Source organism: Syngnathus acus, chromosome 2 (assembly GCF_901709675.1).
Source record: "Syngnathus acus chromosome 2, fSynAcu1.2, whole genome shotgun sequence".
Lineage (NCBI taxonomy): Eukaryota > Metazoa > Chordata > Actinopteri > Syngnathiformes > Syngnathidae > Syngnathus > Syngnathus acus.
Genome location: NC_051088.1, coordinates 5,000,472 through 5,020,448, shown reverse-complemented (window position 1 = coordinate 5,020,448; position 19,977 = coordinate 5,000,472). Strand labels below are relative to the sequence as shown.

At 39.1% G+C, this 19,977-nt stretch overlaps 1 protein-coding gene across 2 annotated transcripts in view; it reads left to right on the top strand.

The window, feature by feature from the left end:
- Positions 1-19,977, top strand: part of LOC119119654 (kazrin-like) — a 93,759-nt gene that overhangs the window by 51,077 nt on the left and 22,705 nt on the right. For both annotated transcript variants that reach the window (XM_037246142.1, XM_037246141.1), the window contains one exon: positions 17,175-17,282. In XM_037246142.1, the coding sequence (XP_037102037.1) occupies positions 17,175-17,282 (108 nt within the window). The remainder of the gene's footprint in view (positions 1-17,174; positions 17,283-19,977) is intronic.

The window sequence follows — 19,977 nt, the reverse complement described above, 5'->3', positions numbered from 1 at the left end:
CAAATGCATCGGAAATAGTAATAGAAGAAAAAGAAAAAGCCGTAGTTACTTGTCGTGTCAACAAACCATGCCTCCGTCCATTTCTACTTTAAACAGTGTTAGTGTTAGTGTTATTTTGCGTACGTTTCCTGTTTGCGCTATTAAATCACTTCCTAGCATTTATTTCCTTTTTATGCACTGTCAGTGCATAACATCCAAAGTGACTCATCTCACACAAAAACTAGGGACCTCATTCATCCAAAGTGACGATGATCAAGTCTGTGGCTCAAAGGCACATTACTTTGGCGTCCCCCGGTTGAGAATTCCGAGCGCTAACCAGTAGGCTACGCGTCTGGGCAGCCAGGCTCAGGCTGGCGCCTTTCTTGAGGCTCATGTTCTGTGGCAAATGCGTCGTTAGCGTCTGGAATGCTAAGAGGAATCGACAAGATGAAATGTCAGGCAGGCAAACAAATGATTCCCAGGAATTGAAATCATAGAAACCAAATCTCAAAAAGAACCACTTTTCAATCTTCCTCAGCATCAAGAGGTATTGATTAGAAGACACACAGTAGCTGTGTATTGTCGTAAATTTTAAAAAGTCAATTTGAACATCTCAACAAGAGGGTTAAGATTATATTGCTGTTACTGTTGCAACGTGTAGTCTAGCGGGAATTCTGGTCTGATGCTTTTTGTGCATACATTGTATGACTCCTTCTGTGCCTGTCCCAAAAAGCGAGGTCATACCTCAGCCTTAATTGGGACTGAGGGCAGACCCAATACAGCTGGTATTTGCACTGCACGATGAAGAGGATTTTCTGGGTTTACCACTCTGTGCAGCAAAGGGCGGAGAGATGAGACAGGAAATTGGAAAGAGAAATTGCCAAGATGGAAGGCTCCAGAGTGGGCTGAGAAACAAAGTGACAAATATTCAGTGAGGGGATTGAAGGCAGCAAGTGGAAGGGGGAAGCAAAAAACTGAGAGATAGATTACTTCAATACACACACATTGGCAGAGGATGTAAAACCTCTGTGTGGTCATTTGTTATCCCACAATTTCTCCAATAGAACACTTTTGCCTTTTTTGGACGCTCTTGCAGATTCTTGTTTTTTCAATTAAATTTAACCAACTTAACTTTCGCCCCAATTATTTTTCCTGACCACATGATGGACTGATATTTTGTTTGCATGATTTTCTTGTCTGTCAGTGATTCATTTTGGGCATGGTCCGAAATGAAATATTTTCTGTTTCCTGGCTAAAAATCACTTCACACAACTAACAGTTGTGCTCATTTGTGCACGTTGAAACATGATCAGTTGTGACTACCAAATTACTGGACCACTCAAATCGCTTACCACCAGTTTTCCTTTCCAAAAAAAATGCAAAATGCTCAGGCCTGGTCTGGCTATGCTCACTTATTATGCTGACATCTTCAAACATGATTCAACTTTGGGCACGTTTCACCAGTATTTTGGTTTGGCTTGGATTTAAAACTTCAGGGTAACACGACGTATTCTTGACTGAAAGCATCCAGCAAGTTGCATCTTACCTCCAAGAACGTGGAAGAACATTTCAATTCCAGAAGGTGCATACTCCCGTTTCATAAAAGAGTTTCTCTCCTTTAAAGCACTGCTCAACCTGTAATTACCTCTGATCGAATCTCCTTCTGACTTGTAATGTGCAAAATTAACATGATGAATGTTGAGCAATAATCTGTCTGGTCCTTCCATCAGTCACAATTAAAAGTGACTGACAATTTGCATCTCAATCTACTGTACTGTTAGCTCTCAAGAAGACGGAGGACTACACAGAATATTAACACAAACACTGCACTTGGCATTAGACGTACTTATTTGATTTTATGTGGTTATCAGGCTAAGCGTCGGAGCTGAAGTTAGAAGCAGCACAGGAAGGTCAAAGATGGAGGTGTTTTTTACGACAAAGTTCGGCCATAGTTCTGGTCTGGCTGAGTCGTATCCGTCATCGCAACTCATGAGCAGTAATCACACAATTGCTCCTGGTTCTTCTTCAGCTTCTTCACGTCCCACACGTATTTCGATGCGTGTCGCACACCCACATTTCCTATTGCTCCTTTTTTGTTCATTATCAGCAGTTTGTTCCGTGCAGTGAATTAGGCACGAATTTTAGCACCAACAGTTTAAAATTGCCACATTTTTATTGCCACTCCGAGTTGTGTTTGCTGTCAAGCTAAATATGAACAGAGTGATTTATACATGCATTTAAAAAAAAAAATCATAAATTGACCTTAAAGTGCACTTGAGCTTAATGCTAACACACAATAGTAATTGCCATATATATGCTGAAGAATAGTACCTATATGACAGTGTTGAAACATTTTGCACGACTGTATCATGCTGCTATACAAGCAGCATCTCACGGCACCACCCTATCATATAAAGGTTAGAATATTATATTCTACCCCCCACACAAGCAGCATTACGGTTTCCGGTGGCACACCATCCCACTTAGCATGAGCATATTTATAATTTACACATTCATGCGTGATGCAATTGAAGGTGTCAAATCACATTTTTCTGTTGCAATTAACTCACCTACGAAATGGTACTCACACCTGCTCACCTGCGACCCGACACGTGTCGCAGCTCTCGCAGCTAAGCTTTTTGTCTCTCCTCTGATTGAACATCTGTGCGAATTCTATTGAGACTGAAAAAGTGCTCAGTATATGGTGCAATTTGAAGAAGACTGACTGCAAATGCTCTATCTTCAGGGACTAGCTATTAAATGCACCAACGGTCCAGACTGCACTCCAAAGACATTTTGTTAACACGTGTGATGTGGTGCCCCCAGGGTCCCACCCGTTTAGTTTTGGCAAATTAGTCCGGTGTTTGCAAGAACATTGTGTCAGCTATTTGAGGACGGTTTCTGTATTGTAGAGTTTTCTGTCTTTTACAACTCTTAAACTTGGGTGTTCAGACCACGTGAATGGCAGTAACTTGTAGCGCTACACTGCCAATCATCCAGATTAGTAATAATGCTCAAAACCCAAATGTAAGATTTATTTAGGTAAGATTTCCCTTTATTTTTTCCAAACAGGCTAATTCCAGATTTAGCGTTCTTCATGTCGTCAGACTTTGAGGCTCCAAGTCCAATTCCAGTGTGGAGTCTAATGGATTCCACTCTGTACTTTACAAAGTAAAATTATATTCAAATGAAGGTGAAAAGTGCATCCGCCGGGGCTGAAAATGTTTCCATTCGAGTGTGACTTTGCAGTTATCCTCAGATGAATAAATGAATACATTTGTTCGCTGAACTCTTCAATCCCACGTTGTGAGTCTCAGCCATATCCACTCAATGTTATTTTCATAACTTTTGTTGTTTTGCTGGAGCTCATCTTATACTCTTCTGCTGTCTGGTGCCAATGCAGAGAATATTTCTGCCAGAAGTAGTGAGACTTTATAATTTTGCTCTTAGACTTAACCTCAAGAGATTTGAAAGTGTAGAATTTCAGCATTCAGAGACTTTATGAACATATGGCACTTGCCATTCAGAAATGAATATGTCCACAGAGCATGCATGTGTGGTTCTGTGTTCACTTCTGTGGTCTTACTGTGAGCTACTGAAAAGCAAGCAATGACCTTTGACTGGAAAATACATGGAATATTGTTCAATGGTAAAGTTGTGGTCTGTCTCTAAGCCGATAAACCATTATGATTTTATTTACAAAATATGCCAAATTCTTTTGAGCCCATGAAAATCCTCCTTTTTTTGCCCATAAAATGGTTGTAACTCCTCAATAGTAATCATCATATTTTCTTGTCAAATCTCTTAAATGAAAGCTTGGATTCCACACTTATTTTTACTCAAATACTTGCATACCAAATGACACCACTATAGTCTTTTTACTAATCTATAATTGACCACATCTTTGAGACTAGAGCCCTCCTGTGAGGTGAGGCATAGGAAGAGGAGAAAACTCATACAATCTTGGGGAGAAAACAAAAACTTGACACAAGGACACGGGAGCCGAGATTTAAACTCCGAACCTCAGAACTCCGAGAATCACTTGTCTACTGCATTGATGAACATTTTATCTGTTTCTAATGGGCAGGTCAACACAAGCAGAGTCATGTGACAGTCATGAGACCTTATGCTAAACAGAAAAAGCAAGGGCAGAAGATGCCCCTAATTCTACCCATATGTAAAAATGAAACAAAATAGGTTCATAACAAGAGCGCTAACATTTTATAATGACGCCAAATAAATAAATAAAGCATGACTTAGAACAACATTTGCTGGGTATCAAATTTAGTTTGGTCAGGGTGTAATTTGTCCCTTGTATTTTTGTGCCCAAGAATGAAACTACCTGCTTTGTAGTTGTCATAGCTGTCCACTTGTGGATATCACAGGTGATGAATGTCTAAAAGCCTGTCTTTATCTCTTCTCAGTTTTTATCTTACTGCATTACTTCCATGTCACCACACATGATGGACTGAAGGAGCAACAATCTTTGAACGGTAGACTTCCAGCAGATGGTTTGCTATGTAGTACAAATAACAGGAAGTTGCATGTGTTCAAAGATAGTTGTACATACCTGTTTGCACAAGTGAAAATGAACTTGCTCTTGTGTGTGCGCGTGTGTGTACACTTGCGTGCGCTCACCCATACAGTGAAGTAGGACAAGTTGTGTGTGTGTGTGTGTGTGTGTGTGTGTGTGTGTGTGTGTGTGTGTGTGTGTGTGTGTGTGTGTGTGCGTGTGTGTGTGTGTGTGTGTGTGTGTGCGCGTGTGTGTGTGTGTGTGTGTGTGCTCGTGTGTGTGCTCGCGTGCATGTGCGTGCAGCAGTGTTGTCGTGCATCATCACCTCAGCAGATTGGAGCAGCAGCTGATGGTGGTTATCAAATCCTCACTGGTTTTCCGTCAGTCTCTTTTCATTCTTGTCCTGCCAGCGTCACAGGGGGTTACCCTTGCTGCAGCGGGGTAAATCAAATCACTTCCCACAGCCACACAATTATGGCTCGCCAAATGGTTAATCATCCAGAGAGGTGGCAAAAAAGGTGCATGGCGAGAGGCAACATGGACATTTTCAAAGTACTAGGTGGCCCTCAGCCAATCAATTTCACTGTGGTTTCCTCTAAAGGGTGACAATACTGTAAAAACTATGACAGCAATGTACGCATGTTTGACTCAAATGTTGTTTTGTTAAAAAAAGAAAAGAAAAAACATGTTTTTAAAGAGGGTCTTGGCAGAGTTAGGATGCGTGATAGCTCATTTGGACAGATCAATCTAGTTTGCAAACATCTGTGATAAATAAAATCAAAATGTGCAGGAAGTGAAAGTGTTTAAAGACACACTTGAGTGGGATATTTTAATAATGCTCTATCGGGACACATAAGCGCAACAAAAAATCTCTTTAATGTTAATAAAACCTCTTTTTAAATCCAGTTCCCACAGTGTCTTTTCTATTTTCTGCCTCGTCAGCCTATTTTAGCTGAGTCTTCTAAGATTAGGTTTCCTCCATATAAGCCATTGTAGGAGTAAAATGTCTTTGGCAGTGTTTCATCCTTGTAACAGGAAATTCTCCTGAGGGCTTGAAAAGAGCACTGGGTCACTGTGACTTTTGGGTCAGCGGAAATGTTTCTGCAGACTGCACAGCAGCAAGTGTCTCACTATTCTGTGGTCGAACATTTCCATTGGGTGTCAGCAGCAGGCTAAAATCCACATGGTCAGTGAAATATATTGAGTTAAAAGTGTAGTTCACATGCTGTTCTTGCTGCTCATGATTTAAACTTGGGTCACATTTTACTGTCTTGACTTGGCTTTGACGCATCAAAATCTTTCTTTAATCGATGCAAGTCTGCACTTTAAGATGCTGGGTCACCACAATTTACATGGTCCTCCTTGTCCAGCTCGTTTGCTGACCTGATGCCGGACGTGAGCGGTCTCGCGTCACATGCATTATTTACGTAGCTAATGGTCATGAGCCAGATGCCGGGAGACAATTATACCACTGGGCAGACGTCCGTATGTATACACACTATACTCTCACTGAATTTAATTGGTGTCCCAGGAGTTTTTATTTTGAAAGAAGACTTTAGCCAGAGTACAGAATAAAACCTTGTACACATGCAGTCGTCATTCACTGCACTAAATATGAAGTTCGTAGTGGTTTTCTTGGTAACCACCTGTACACCAATACACTGTACTATTAATATTATGATTTTGAATCACTGGTAGATATGCGTGAAGGAGTTACAGCTTCATGATTCTGGTGTCCTTCATGATAGGCTCAGTCAAAAAGAACGGTGTAGCTGTGTGTTGCTTTTCTACCAAACGGTAACGTTTAGTTCAGTATGTTCTACCACAATTTTGTTAGCTTAGGTGTCGCCTGGTGTTACAGCACCATGACGTTGAACCCATTCTCTAAATTCAACAAATGAAGAAAATAACACGTGTATTTTGACATTTTGTCTAAAGCACAACTGTGTAAATCTTTCCGCCATTGTAAAGCCATGATGACACTTGCCACCTTGCGGTTTTGTTTTCCTCCCATTACTCTACCGTAATGAAAATTCAATAGATAGCAGTGTGTCTTGCGCCGCCCTTAGGCACGCATTTCGATAAAAGTTCCTCCAAGATAAACTTCTTACTTCAAATGAATGCCTGCAACTCTCCGCAGTGGAATTCATAAACACATTCACTCTGAAGAACTGCAATAGCATGTTCAAATATTATCAGGTTGTCTTGGATCCAAAAGGAATTCTGGAGTTGTATCTGGCTAAATCAATTCAACTCAACTTCACTCTGAGTCATTTTGTGGCAGAATAAAGAGGTTGAGTCATCCATTTGGGAGTTTTTGACGAGCAGTACTAAATGATTTTGAGACTTGAAATCTAATATTGCTAATTGCGGTCATTAGCATGACTGTGAGTGAGCAACTTTGTCCTGTGAACATGCACTTTCATGGCTGTTTTGTTTCGTTTCATCCAAAGTGAACAGTGACAATATAGTGTTGGCTCGGGTTACGGGGATGTTTTAATTAGCCAACTGGATACTTGTCCCCTCCTGAGCATTTCCTTTGTGTGCTGCCCTTTTCTCTGTACAACTTTATGTGAATGCCAGTGTCCGTGAATGCCCTGAATGTGTACGCACTCCAAACACTGGGCCTGCAGCTAATGAGACAGTCATTTGTTAAATGTAATCACCCACATGTTTGTGTCCCCCTGGCGCAGGAGCTAGCCGTGTTATAAAAAAGGGCGTGTTTGACTGTCATTATCACATCATTTCTCACCTCTGAGTCTCTTCCCCCTAACTCCCTCATCACATCATCTCGGCTGCCAATGAAGCAGCCAGCCAACACTGAAGCCACAGCTCTATTTTTTTTTTCCTGTTCCTGTTGTAGCATTCACTCAAAAAGATCCACCACTGAAAAAGACACATTTTGCCAACCCATTTGGGATAGCCAAGTGTCTGGCTTATATGCACAAACTGTATTTTCTTTATTGTTGTCACCATTGAAATATGAGTGATGGCATGATATGAATGAATCAAAAATAATAAGAAAAGCACTTGTGGATAAAATCTCAATTGGCTGCTAATTGGTTCACCGTTAGGAGGCCCTAACATGGGGCATACAGGTTGAAGTTTTAGTCTGGATCACAAGGAATATCTAAAAGAAAACCAATTTCTTCCCACACGTTTGGTAAATGTCCAAACTTGATCTGCAGCAATTTCACAACTGGCTCAATCCTTTGATTGTAGTGACTTCTAAGGTGACTGTTTTTCTTCAGAGTAGTGAAAGCACAGATGGTACGATGCATTGTCATATTGGCGCTTAAAATGAGGGTCATGCATTGGAGGTTGTACCTGCATTGAGAACAATGATGAGCATGACTGAGGAGATTGTTTTTGTATGTGTACACAATGATTTCTGCTACAGATCCAATATGATGTGTAATGGTAAGAGTAGCAATTCTCGTGCTCTTTATTAGGAATGTCCCAATTAGGTTTTTGCCCTTGAGTCACTTGAATTGGAGTATCGGCTGATAACTAGTTTAGTCGATACCTCAACAATACATTAAGAAGTAGGGATGGATGGACAGATAAGTATCTTAATTAAACGCATGGCTCAATGCAGCCACATGCTTGGTTGTTCAGGGCTTGACTCTGCTCATCTGTACAACACTATTGATTATTTGCCTCATCAGATGCAAACTGTGAGGCAGGGTTTTGCTTGTCAGAAAATGGTTCAATCTTGATACATTTTTATTTCAAGGTAAGTCAATTTGTCACACTCTGATCTTAAATGATGTTGCTCAGTGAGTTGTTTGGTTATATTTCCACATCTCATTCTAGGCCTTGTTCTTAATGAATTACTGATGAGCTGGAAAGCTTGTGGTTGTTTCAAACACAAGGGCACGTTGGCTACTGTTGTCACACAGGCTGCTGATTGAAGACAATTCTGTTTATAAAAGGGGCATAGACTTCAACTCACTCACAACCCTAATAAGGACAATATACACCTGACAACAGAGATGTTCACTTTTTAAATATATATTCACAGTAAGTATTGTCTTATTTCAAATCCTACATATTTTTATCAACTAGTTATCTTCCAAAGCTTGTGCAATACCAAAGTCTCACAAACTGAATCTGCAGCAAGACAGATTTTGTTCAGAAACTTCAAATATGCCTTTTAGTCTGTAGAAGCTTAGAAACATTCTGGCAGGAAAATGCCTTTAATTTAGAATTCTTTGACCACATTTGTAGAGACTGGTGCTTGGAAAATACTAAATAGAGTGTCCTCCCCTCACTAGCTTCAAACGTCTAGTGCATCTCTTCATAATTACTCTAGAAATATGGGGTTTTGTTTTGAGTCCAATTTAGGGACTAGAACTGATGCTTCACTGCCATCCAGTGGCAGTGCAGTCGAGAAATAGACTGGAGTAAATCACAACTAAAGATCACGTTTATGCTGGAACTACAATTCCTTCTCTGAATGGTCAAGCTTGGGCAAAGAAAGGCAAGTGAATAAAAACACCACAAAAGTGAGTTTCCAGATAGATCTCTTATAATTGGAGAGTTTATTAATGCAGAGGGCCTGTAGGCCAGCTGAGTTAACCTCTTGGGGCTTACTGTCCTGTCAATGAGGGTCAATTCAATGCCTGAGACTGGGATAGCAGCTGGCTCTTCTCCCCCACCACAGGAGATGCCAGATGCCTTTCCCTCCGTCCCCTAAATAAATGATGGTGTGTTTTAAAGGTGCAAACAAAAGAGGAAGGTCACGTGTCTCTTCATTAACTGCCGCTTATCAACTGGTGAACTTGATTTAGTTCTATTTTTGACATCTTTATTCGTACTCTGTTTTTTTTTTTCAAATCCTCTCCATATTTTTATTACTTCCTCAAATGCCCCAAATGAGAAGCAGAACTACAAAAAACACTCACACGATTTAGCACGACAGTTCTAAAATAATAACAATAGTGATAATAATAAGTTCTATGTTAATGTTAATATGTGTAGTGACTTGTAAGAGTGATGCTTAACTCAACCTCTCTACTTAGAATTTTACGCCTCTATTTAGGTAGTTAAGCTGTGAGATGTAAGAACTTAACTAACACTGCAATTAAAAAAAAGAATACTTGAAAAGTTATTTCTTATTTGGATTCTTAGAGACCCTGCTTATGTTTTGTTTACATCATTTGATTGGCTTCCCTCAGGGCGCAGGTTGAGATGTGTGCATTGCAGGACTCAAGAAAGGAATCTATACATTCATTCCTTCAGTAAATCCTCTGTTGATTGGCTGTTTCCTTCTCCAGCAGGGTGGCAGTGCTTTAAACTTGAGTTATGTAGGATTATTATGTGAAATTAATGCACAAACACTTCATTTCACAGCAAGGCCATTACTATGAAAAAAAGACAGCTAATGTCGGATGACCTACTTAACACATTAGTAGAATTGTTCTAATATTCACCCATGCAAATGACAGTGAATTATCATGCCACTTTTAAACATAGGTTACAAAGACAGGCTTGTGGGAGCAAGAGTGTTTCTTTTGTCTTTGTTGAATTTTCACTAAGCAATTTGTTGAACATATTTGCTTGCCAATGGATTGAAACGTAGAAGACAAACAACCAGAGTACGATTAGAAATTGCTGTTTGATTACCAGAAAGTAATTTCTCTTGGAAGAGCAAGTCACTTGTATATACACTACATCATGTGTACAGAGGGAGATTGGACATTTACTGTTATTAAACAGTTTTTGTTGAAAGGGCTTATAGGCATATACCTATTTCTCCTGTCAGATAGAACACACTATACATTATGAGCCCAAACACGAGAGGAGAACCAGCAAGTCCTTAATGTTACTGCTAAAGGTGGAATTGCAAACTTATTTCACCAGTCAAATTCACACATTGCTGGGGATTTTTTTTAACTCTACACAAAAAGAGAAAATGGTAACCTAAAGTAACATGATAGCTACCTATCTCACTGATGTACCTATTTAAAATTAACGTATATGTTTGTTCCCTTTGCCTGTTTTTTCCTTTTTCTAAAATACGAGAAAAAGGGTGTCAAAGCCCCAGGTAACACTCAAGCTGTAATTGTGTCGAGGAAGTATGTTGAAGTGATGCATATGGACTGTGAAACTAACTAGTCTTTATGTATATTTTTTGTCTTTTTTTAAAATTTATTTTGTCCTACATTTTGTCTTTATGTCTATTTTTTGCTCTACTGAGCAGCTATTAAAAAGCTCAATCACTTGTAAGCCATTTACTTTTAAGGGCAATTTTGGTTGTGCGTACTCATGTTTTAAGCTCAATCGGCTTTTTAATGGGGGGTGTCCAATAGTTTTTTGTTATTCGTGGCAGACGTCAGTCTCATTTTGTTTTCCTTTTGGCTTCTCCGCAAATTGTAGTTGCATATTGTCAGGCTTCCACAATAAAACTGAAACAGTTTGGCTGTAGAATGTTGTCAAATAGTGTTTTTTTTAAACACAGCATTGCCTGAACAGTATGAGATGGATTCAATTTTTTTTTCGAATCAATTGGCCATAGTTTGGATGCTCACACATGTTCATGTCGAGTTCCTAAATTTCCCACAGGTACTCTTTCACTACCAAAAACAAAACAAACAAAGACAATTTTGGGTTTATTTCCAGCCCAGGTCCCCATCGCCATCAGAACATGGGCCACAGTTTTTCTTTGAGTCCAGAGAACAACTGACTGTGTATTGTACTGTATATTTGCCAGATAAATAGCATGTTGCTGTTGGCCCGAGGAAGAAACTGGACCGTTGGCGCAAAGAAGATACAATACAATTTATTCAAAATCTCATCAATAGCCGCTAGGGACTGCTGACCACTAACAATTTTCTGTGATGGAAGTCATGTTGTACCATAGTTGACCTCCTTCTTTCCCCGTTTGTTTTCAATACTGAATGGCCACCAGTCCGGTGTGTAGCCCGCCTCCAGCTCAGCCGTGACCCTGACAATGTGGAAAATGGATGGAGGAATCGATGCGTACACTTGCTGTTAATGTCTAGCAACCTCGCAATGCCACTAAAAAGGAGTGTACCAATATTCCACAGTCGACAATCAATACCTTGATTAACTCTATGCAAGATATTGCTTTTGTAATGCTTTTGTGGCCTTACTGCTACCTCCCCCACACTCTTTTCCGCACTTCTCCCTTTGCATCTTCGGTTGGTTCTTGCTTATCTGCAGTCGCGACTGAGGCTCTCCTCTGTGGCGGTGGGAGGTTAAGAGCCTTGTTCAAGGCAACCTCAACCCACACTTTCCAAACCTGATCTGAAGCCATTGATTGACTTTCTCTGCTCGGATGTCACTGTGGGGGACACACAACACTATTTTTCCATTCTGTTCACTTTGGCCTCCTTTAAAAGTTTTTTTTTTAAGTCTTGGATAAAGTGGAAGAATTTTCAGCACTTCCTCCTGTTGTCAGAAAGAAATCAGCTCAATAAATATCAAACTGTATTTTTGTCTCGATTTCAGAAAATGCGCTCAAATCTGCTCTTGCATCTTTTCAATGTTCATTTCTTTGTGCCTTTGGACTCATCTATCTTGGATCTTCTGGACAATCTGCTCTAGCAATTCGCTGAAAAGGAAAATGTCATTTTTGACACCATGCAGCTTGCTTGATGTCCTAAAAGATCGGAAAGCCAACAGCAAGCATTTGTTTTCCCTAATTTTTTGTCTTGATCGTATTTTTATACATTCGAATAAAATACTATATATTTTATTTTTTGTCTTGATCATATTTTTATAAAATACTATGTATGTATTTTTTTTTAAACAGGTTAAAGCCTTTTATTTGATTTACCGTAATTTTCGGACTATAAGTCGCGGTTTTTTTCATAGTTTGGGTGGGGGGGCGACTTATACTCAGGAGCGACTTATATACATATATATGTTTTTTTTTCACTTTTTTGGGCATTTTATGGCTGGTGCGACTTATACTCCGGTGCGACTTATAGTCCGAAAATTACGGTAATTCATTACTTCAACTGTTTTCCAGTGTATCACCAATGAACCAAGAAAAAAACTTTAATGAGCAAGAAGTAAAATTGCTACCATTAAGACCGTTGTTTCTACAGTAAAAGATGGTGAACTGATTGGAAGTTCCAAAAATGCAACTACCAAAGGGTAATTTCTCCATATTTCAAAACTGAAATATAAATTAAAATGATTGTTAGGATGGAATGTTACTTGGCTTCAGTTAGTGGTATGGTTTACCTTTGGGTTGAAAATTAGATTGTAAAATGATTGATTCAAAATAGAAACTAAACAATATCAAATATATTATTGTGATATACTTGATTATGCTAATCATACTTTAACTGCTTTGTTACATTTTTTGGGGTTTACGTTCTGCTTTTAGCAGCATGTATAGGAGAACCAGGGATGTACTTTCATTGGCAGGCACTTGCTTTCGGTCTGTATGTTGAAGAAGCTAGAAAATAAAGTGTAAAGTGGTTGTCAGTGGCAACTGTGCCAAAGTGCATTCGCAGATGTTCACCCGTGTAGCCCCATCACTCCAATTTGCCTATATGTTGGCACAGAAGGTCATGCTTGAAGTGTTGATGCCGAGTGGGAAGGAAAAGGGCTCAGTCACAGTTGTAGCCTCCCAAAGAAGCAGACAATTTGTACTAACCAGTAAACAGGAGAGTCTAGAATATAAGGTCTTCACAAAAAAAACAACTGTATAGCTACAGGATAAAAACTTCTTTTCACTTTCACGATTGAGAAATGGCAGAATCTGAATGTTCTGAACTCCTATTTCTCTCATGTTATACTGTATTCTCAACATTTCATGGTTGATGTCATGTTCTTGTTCTTGTTCAGGGCACAGGCGAGCTTAGATTGAATCATTGGCGGTTGTTGCACACTCCATTCTACTGTAGTTACTTTTAGACTCAAGTAATCAACTGTCACGTGATTAAAGTAAGTCGCTATGACTACTCAATTTATTCATTTTGTATGATACATTTGTGGTCTTGCCAATTATGATTTTTATTTGTGGTGCTTGTTGAACATGATCATCAAGGCAGTGAATATAATGCATGGTTCAATACACCGGAAAGGTGCTATAATATGATTTGTCATGTCCTTTTCTCTTTCGACCTGAAAAACCTGTTTGCCGATAAGTAGGATTAGTCTCTGTTCAAAATGCAGTAGATGCAGCATGGACAGAAGTTTCACTTCTTGGGTACTTTGATTAAGAAAATGTCTCCTGCCTTTCAAAAAGCTGGTCAAAAGGACATTTCCACTGTAGCAAAAGGCTTCTCTTCATCATTTCTTCATCCTCAGCTTTTACACAAAATGTCCCTCCGACGTTCATTACAATGTGAATTTAGGTGGCAGGCGGAAAATGTTAACCACTAGAGACTCCCCTCAATCACACTCTTGGACCATTATTATGTGCTGTATATTTAGAGGGACCCTGAAATTGGGGTCTTGGGGAAGGTGGATGTGATTAATGCATGAATTCGTTTGCTTTATCTCAAGTCCGGCAGCCCGTGAACCGGGGGATGTCGGTGCAATTAAAGGCGCGTGGCAGGCGGAAAAAAAGCACTGCCTATCTGCAGATTGCAGACCGACTTGAAGAACGCGGGCAGCTCAGTGAAGGTCCCAGCAATAGCGCCTATTCAGTCCTTAATCACCTCCACTAGTCATTAGGGCCTTCTTTTGTTCCACCCGTCGCTTTTTCTTGCAGATAAAATTTGCCTGGCACAGTAGTGAGAAGTGCTGGGGGAACACCATTAAATAGTCACAGAGAAAATGAGGAAGAAGGAGAGGTGATGGAGTCAGACGAGAGAATTCACAGGGACAGACGGACCATGAGCACTGTAGTAATTCATTTTCATCATTCCCTTTAGGAGCATCAAATGGGAGACATTTTATCTCGGAATCATGTCAAGTTCAGCTCGGTGTAGCCGTGACTACTTGATTTACCTTTAAATGAATGTTCTAACTTTGAACTCTCTGAGTGTGGCACAATGGGAACTAATGCAGGGACTTCAATTTAAAGTATGGCTTTTGTTGAATAATTCCATTGCAAATCTTAAAAGAGTCTTATCAGAGTCATCTTGCTGCTCTTTGGTATGATGTCATTAGAGAAGAGTCTGCTAGAAAAGACCACAAAAACCTACCTAACCTTATCTTAGCCTGTCAGGGCTGGACTGTCAAGTATACAAACTCAATTCTCTATTTAGCTGTGTTTCTAGCTGATATATTTTTTCCATGCCGTTCCAAAACAAAGTAAAACCCAAGGTCAGCGGCAACTAGTTTTTTGTGGAAAAGAGGTGTTGGACGGACATTTAAAACAATAATAGAATAACAACTGTAATGAAGCACTACCAAATAATGAAGTCTACGATATAGCGGGACCGCAATATTAGAGGGATTATTGTATACACACAAGATAAATTTGTCTACGATATTGCGGGACCACAATATTGAAGGGATTACTGTATATAGACATAAGCTAAATGTGTCAACCCATTATACAGTTTTTAAATATTTATATATATATACACACACATACATATATCTTAAGATATTATATTCTATCAAGTTAACATTACATTAACAAGGTGTCAGGTGGTTGAGGTGCTAATTTATTGTCAACATAATTGAAGCAGTTAAAAATAAATAATTATCAGTTACGGGGATAGGTAATTGATGCATCACACAAAGCTGCAATGAAGCTTGGGAAGCCATGCATTTGAAAAGCTTTAAAATAATCTTTTCGAAGTGTCCTGTATTAAAAAAGCAATCTCACTTTTTTTTTTTTTTTTATATATTCAACAAATGTGTTATTGTAAGCATGCTACATTCTTTGCATTATTCTGAAAGGTTGTTGTCTAACTGAAAATGCGTACAGTATTAGTCTTGTCACTGAATGTAGCAGATATCCGCGCATGGAAGCTTGGATGCAAAGCTTTGATGATAACACTGTAATACTGCTGCTGTTGGCATATTGGAAAGATAAGGGTTGAAACAAAAAATAAGATGGAGGCAAAGAGAAAATGATGCTCTTATCCCAAAGCCTTACTCAATCATCCCACATGGGATTTATAGAGCAGGTATGAAAATGCCTCGATTGTCACATTCACTCAAAGGCAGACATTTGAATGCAAGGGAGTGAAGGAACTATAGCAGAAATGTTTTAACATCTCTCTTGCACTCTCTTGAGCAATTTGAAGAAGGCACCTGGGATATAGCAGAAACATTCATTGTATTTTTGTTAGCTTCATTATCCGTAAAAAGCTCATTCTATTCTATTAAAGGAAAACAACAATTCCATCAGCTAATTGAGTGTCACATTCATGCATAGTAAATCAAGGGGATTTGGTAATCATTCCCAACACCTAGCGAAAGAATGAGCATCTGCAATTCAGATTATCAGATGTACTTGACTTGAGGTGGAAGGCTTGTTGCTTGATGTCTGTCAAAAACTGATCCTGCGGAACATTTTGGGTCATGATTCAAATTGTTCAAAGCAGTATTAAGAAATAATAATTAAATTAAATATATTTGCCTTTTAATTACATTCCTTAAATGATTAGAATAATTAGAATAATAATAAATGATTAGAATTCATAACATAATACCACCTTCATTAATATAATAAAATGTCAAGTGATCATTTGATCATGAATGTGTATACATTTTAGTAGTTTTTGACCACCACCGGAAAAGCTTAACATTTATCTTGACAGTGTGTTATTTGTTGCCTAATTAAGTCCATTATGGCAAGCGCGATGACTAATCTCGCGAGAGAAAAAAAAAGGTAGCACCGCCCCTTGACCCCCTGCTTTCGCCCCCAGACACATTGCCGTGTAATTACCACAAATAGTTCAACCACTAATGGTTTCCTAAAAGCTCACCAGTGGGTACTAATGGTGGTGTGTTGAGGAAGAGTAGCTGAGCAAAGGGGCGCAGATGTTTCTTTTTCTTTTAATCTCAAGAGTTGCATCATGCTTTAAATAAATAAATACTAAAAGTATTGCATGTCCCCACCACCACACAGCAAACAAGTCAGGGTCTGAGTGAAAGAATCCTTTATATCAGTCAAGCCTTCAGTGGTTACTGCAGTATGCTCTTATTTCATTCCGACATGATGTCCACTTTGACAATAACTACACTTGGAATGGTCTCGCTTATTTTTATTTCAATGAACATCAAACGCTGACTGCGCTCGCTGCAGTTTTTGGACACTTTAGGGAGGTGGCCGGTAGCAATGGATTAGGTATACTATCACTGTGTGCCACCGGTGGTTACCGAAAACTATATTAAAGTCACTGAACCTCATCACAAGCGAATCAAACTCGAGTCATAAAAATGCTAATATTTGAGCGACTGTGCTGAGTTTAGGCTGTTTTCCATGATGTTGCATTCATGGCCTTCAGTAAATGCTGAATAGGCTGCTCCGGGGAATTGCATAGAATGTGAAGTGAAATGTGTATTGAGGAGAAAGCTGTACTCCATAAATGACTGTAATGTGATGCGCGGTCCTAAATGTCCTACAATGTTCTCAAAAGGATTGTTGATTCACGTCTTGGAGCAGTTAAGGGTTAAGTGAGCCTTTGAATCACATCTGTTTGAGCTCTCATGAAGAGCTGTCAAATATTGCAATTTTCATCCATTAAATCTTGAATGTTGAATCGCCAATGTCTGTTATTTGTTTTTGTGCCAGATACTTCTCCGCACTCGAGGCAGAAGGCGCCCTCCACTGACCTGTGCTACACGAGTGAAATCAGCAGTCTGATGGACTTCAACTCTCCTGATGCCTCCCTAGACAAAGGTAATGCCCTGCACATTTCTCACTCAAGATTATATAAAGTGTACAAATACACTGTGAAAAAGTTTGCAAGTTTCCACGGGTTCAGGAATACTCTTTTTTGTAGACGTTCTTTCAGCCGACATCTACTTGTCATTAAGTAGATGGTATTTTTTTTAATTCCAGAAGAGTACAAGCTTGCAAAGATGTTTCATTTGCATCACCTGTGGTAGTAATATTGGCCAGGTGTCCCAAAAATAATGTTGTAATAATGTCTCTTGTCAACAAAATAGCATCATGCATCTTTATCAACATCTTCATATATTGACTTTCTGTAAAGAGAGGAAATGTTTGCTCTGTTGTTGGTCAATCAATTTTCATTGCAGGTGTACATAAAATATGTACACCCAATTATTCACGATAATGTTTAATACTACAGAGAGCACACTTTGCATGCTTGCACATTATCACCCAATTTCCAGCCCTAAAGGAGGAAGGGATTTCAATTTTAAAACTGCCTGTATAAACCGGACTCATTAAGAAAGTGATATCTTTCTTAAATAATCTCTTTCAGGCATCCTGTGCCTTTATTTATTTATTTATTTATTTATTTATTTATTTTAGAAACAACCACACTCGGAAAACCAACATTCTGATACAAAATGTGTGATTCATTTGCTTTGTTCTTGTGGGAACACAAATCAAAGGTCACTGGGTCACACCGGCATCTTCATGCTGATCTATTACTTTTGGCTTCAGAAACTTTGTTAAATGTATAGTTGTTTCACAATTCATGTTCTTCTCCATTCTTACATCCTTGTGATCTTGTAAAACGTCATGAGTTGCAGCCCAAGTGCCATTCTAAATGAAAGTACACATAAACCAACAACACACAAAAGATTAAATGAAGATGCATGAGCTGGTTATTCAGCTAGGACTTGTGCTGTTGAAACAAACAGGTGATAAAAGACAGGAGAACGTATATAGATATCCAAATACACCTGTCCCCTACAGAAGCCCATCAGACGATCGGCACCATAAATAATATCCAAGCATCTCCACTGCCATTTCCATGCGTCAATAATGGCTTCGCCAATAAACTCATTCAAAATGGGTTGGTGAGACATTAGACTGCCTCTTACCTTGTAATTATGACCCTGTGGACCGAGTTTTTGATGTTCATGGTCATGTTGCAGTGTGTCTTCTTTGCTTGCTCAAACTCTCTTTAAGAAGTGATTAGTGAAAGATGAAAAATGAAATCAAATTGTGGTTTAACCGTCATCTATTCAAGCGAAAGGGTGGCCAGATGGTGCTTTTAATTTATTGCACTAGATTCTGAGGAGAATGAAAGGTGAATGCCTAAAGCAGAAAAATATGGCAAAATGTGGCAAAGTAAGCCAACGTTATAATATTTTTAGAGCAGCAATAAATGCTCGTACACCGTTTAGTTTGATGTCAAAACAAAAGTCTTCAAGTTGATATTTTATTGTTGAGTCACACTGCCCATTTATAGGCTGTGCCTAAGGTGACATAGGGAAACGATGCAGGATGAGATGGAGGTCGTGGCAGAGGAATGGACATCCCCAAGATTTGAACACATCAAATCCCAATGGTTATCCGCCAGAGATCCCATGTGGTGAAATGTATGAAACTGAAGGAGTGAGGAATGTGCTGACATAAACAACAACTTTCTTGTCTTTGCTCATGCGGGGATTCACAAACTGTGCTACCACAGTGAAACAAGCAGAGCGACACATTTTCCAGCTAAAACATGATGAGCATTTGGGAAATTCTGCCACGTCTTGATTTTTTGGGTGTGGGGGAATTTTGCAGTCCACTCAGCTTGGGACAGAAGTAACTTAATATCAGTCTAAAAAAACTGGTCGCAAAACAGTACAAACATGAATCATGGGTTTTTAGAAGTACCAAGACTTTACAAAATGCTGTACCAGATACCACAATCAGTACAAGGACCAGCCGAAAGCCTGTTGAATCACTTGTCAAAGACAGGGAAGTCCAAGTGACAGTCATCAATCAGACCAAAACACGAGGCTACGTACAGAAAATTGAGTTTATAAACACTCGGAAACAGTAAAGCCTAGGGCTGTCTGTCAAAATTAGCTTTGGAGATGAATTTAAATGATATACGTAAGTGGTAAAGATAAAGCAGTATACTCAGTTTGATTTACTTGCTGTGGCATCGTGACTTCTGCTCACTTTGTAATCAAATTTAGAGTCACTGCCGCAAAGAGGAACAAAGATGGGCTTTTAGTAGTTTTATGTTTTCCATTGCTGGACAACTCATTGGAGAAATCAAAAACAAATTGAACACGTAAAGCCAAGTTCAAAAGTGTACATTGTTAGCATCTCATCTGACAGCAAAAAACGTTGCCCGAGTTACCTCCATGAGAACTCGCCTGACAATCAACACTGCTGGCGCTCATGGGTTGATTAAAGGTTTAAGTGAGACATTTTGAGAGCTTTTTCTGTAAGAAAAATATAACATGCCAAAAAAGCTGAGTCACTTTTTGATATATTTAGAAGAATTGTATTCAAGAATGAAACTAAGCTGTAGTCTGACTCTAAATATGTATTCTATTTAACTACTCTATTTTGGAAAATAAAAGTACGAGTATAAAATATCATTATGATAAATTGCAGAAGAATGTGTGATTAATTAGTTAGAAAAAAATGAATGCCAGCATGAATAAAAAGACAC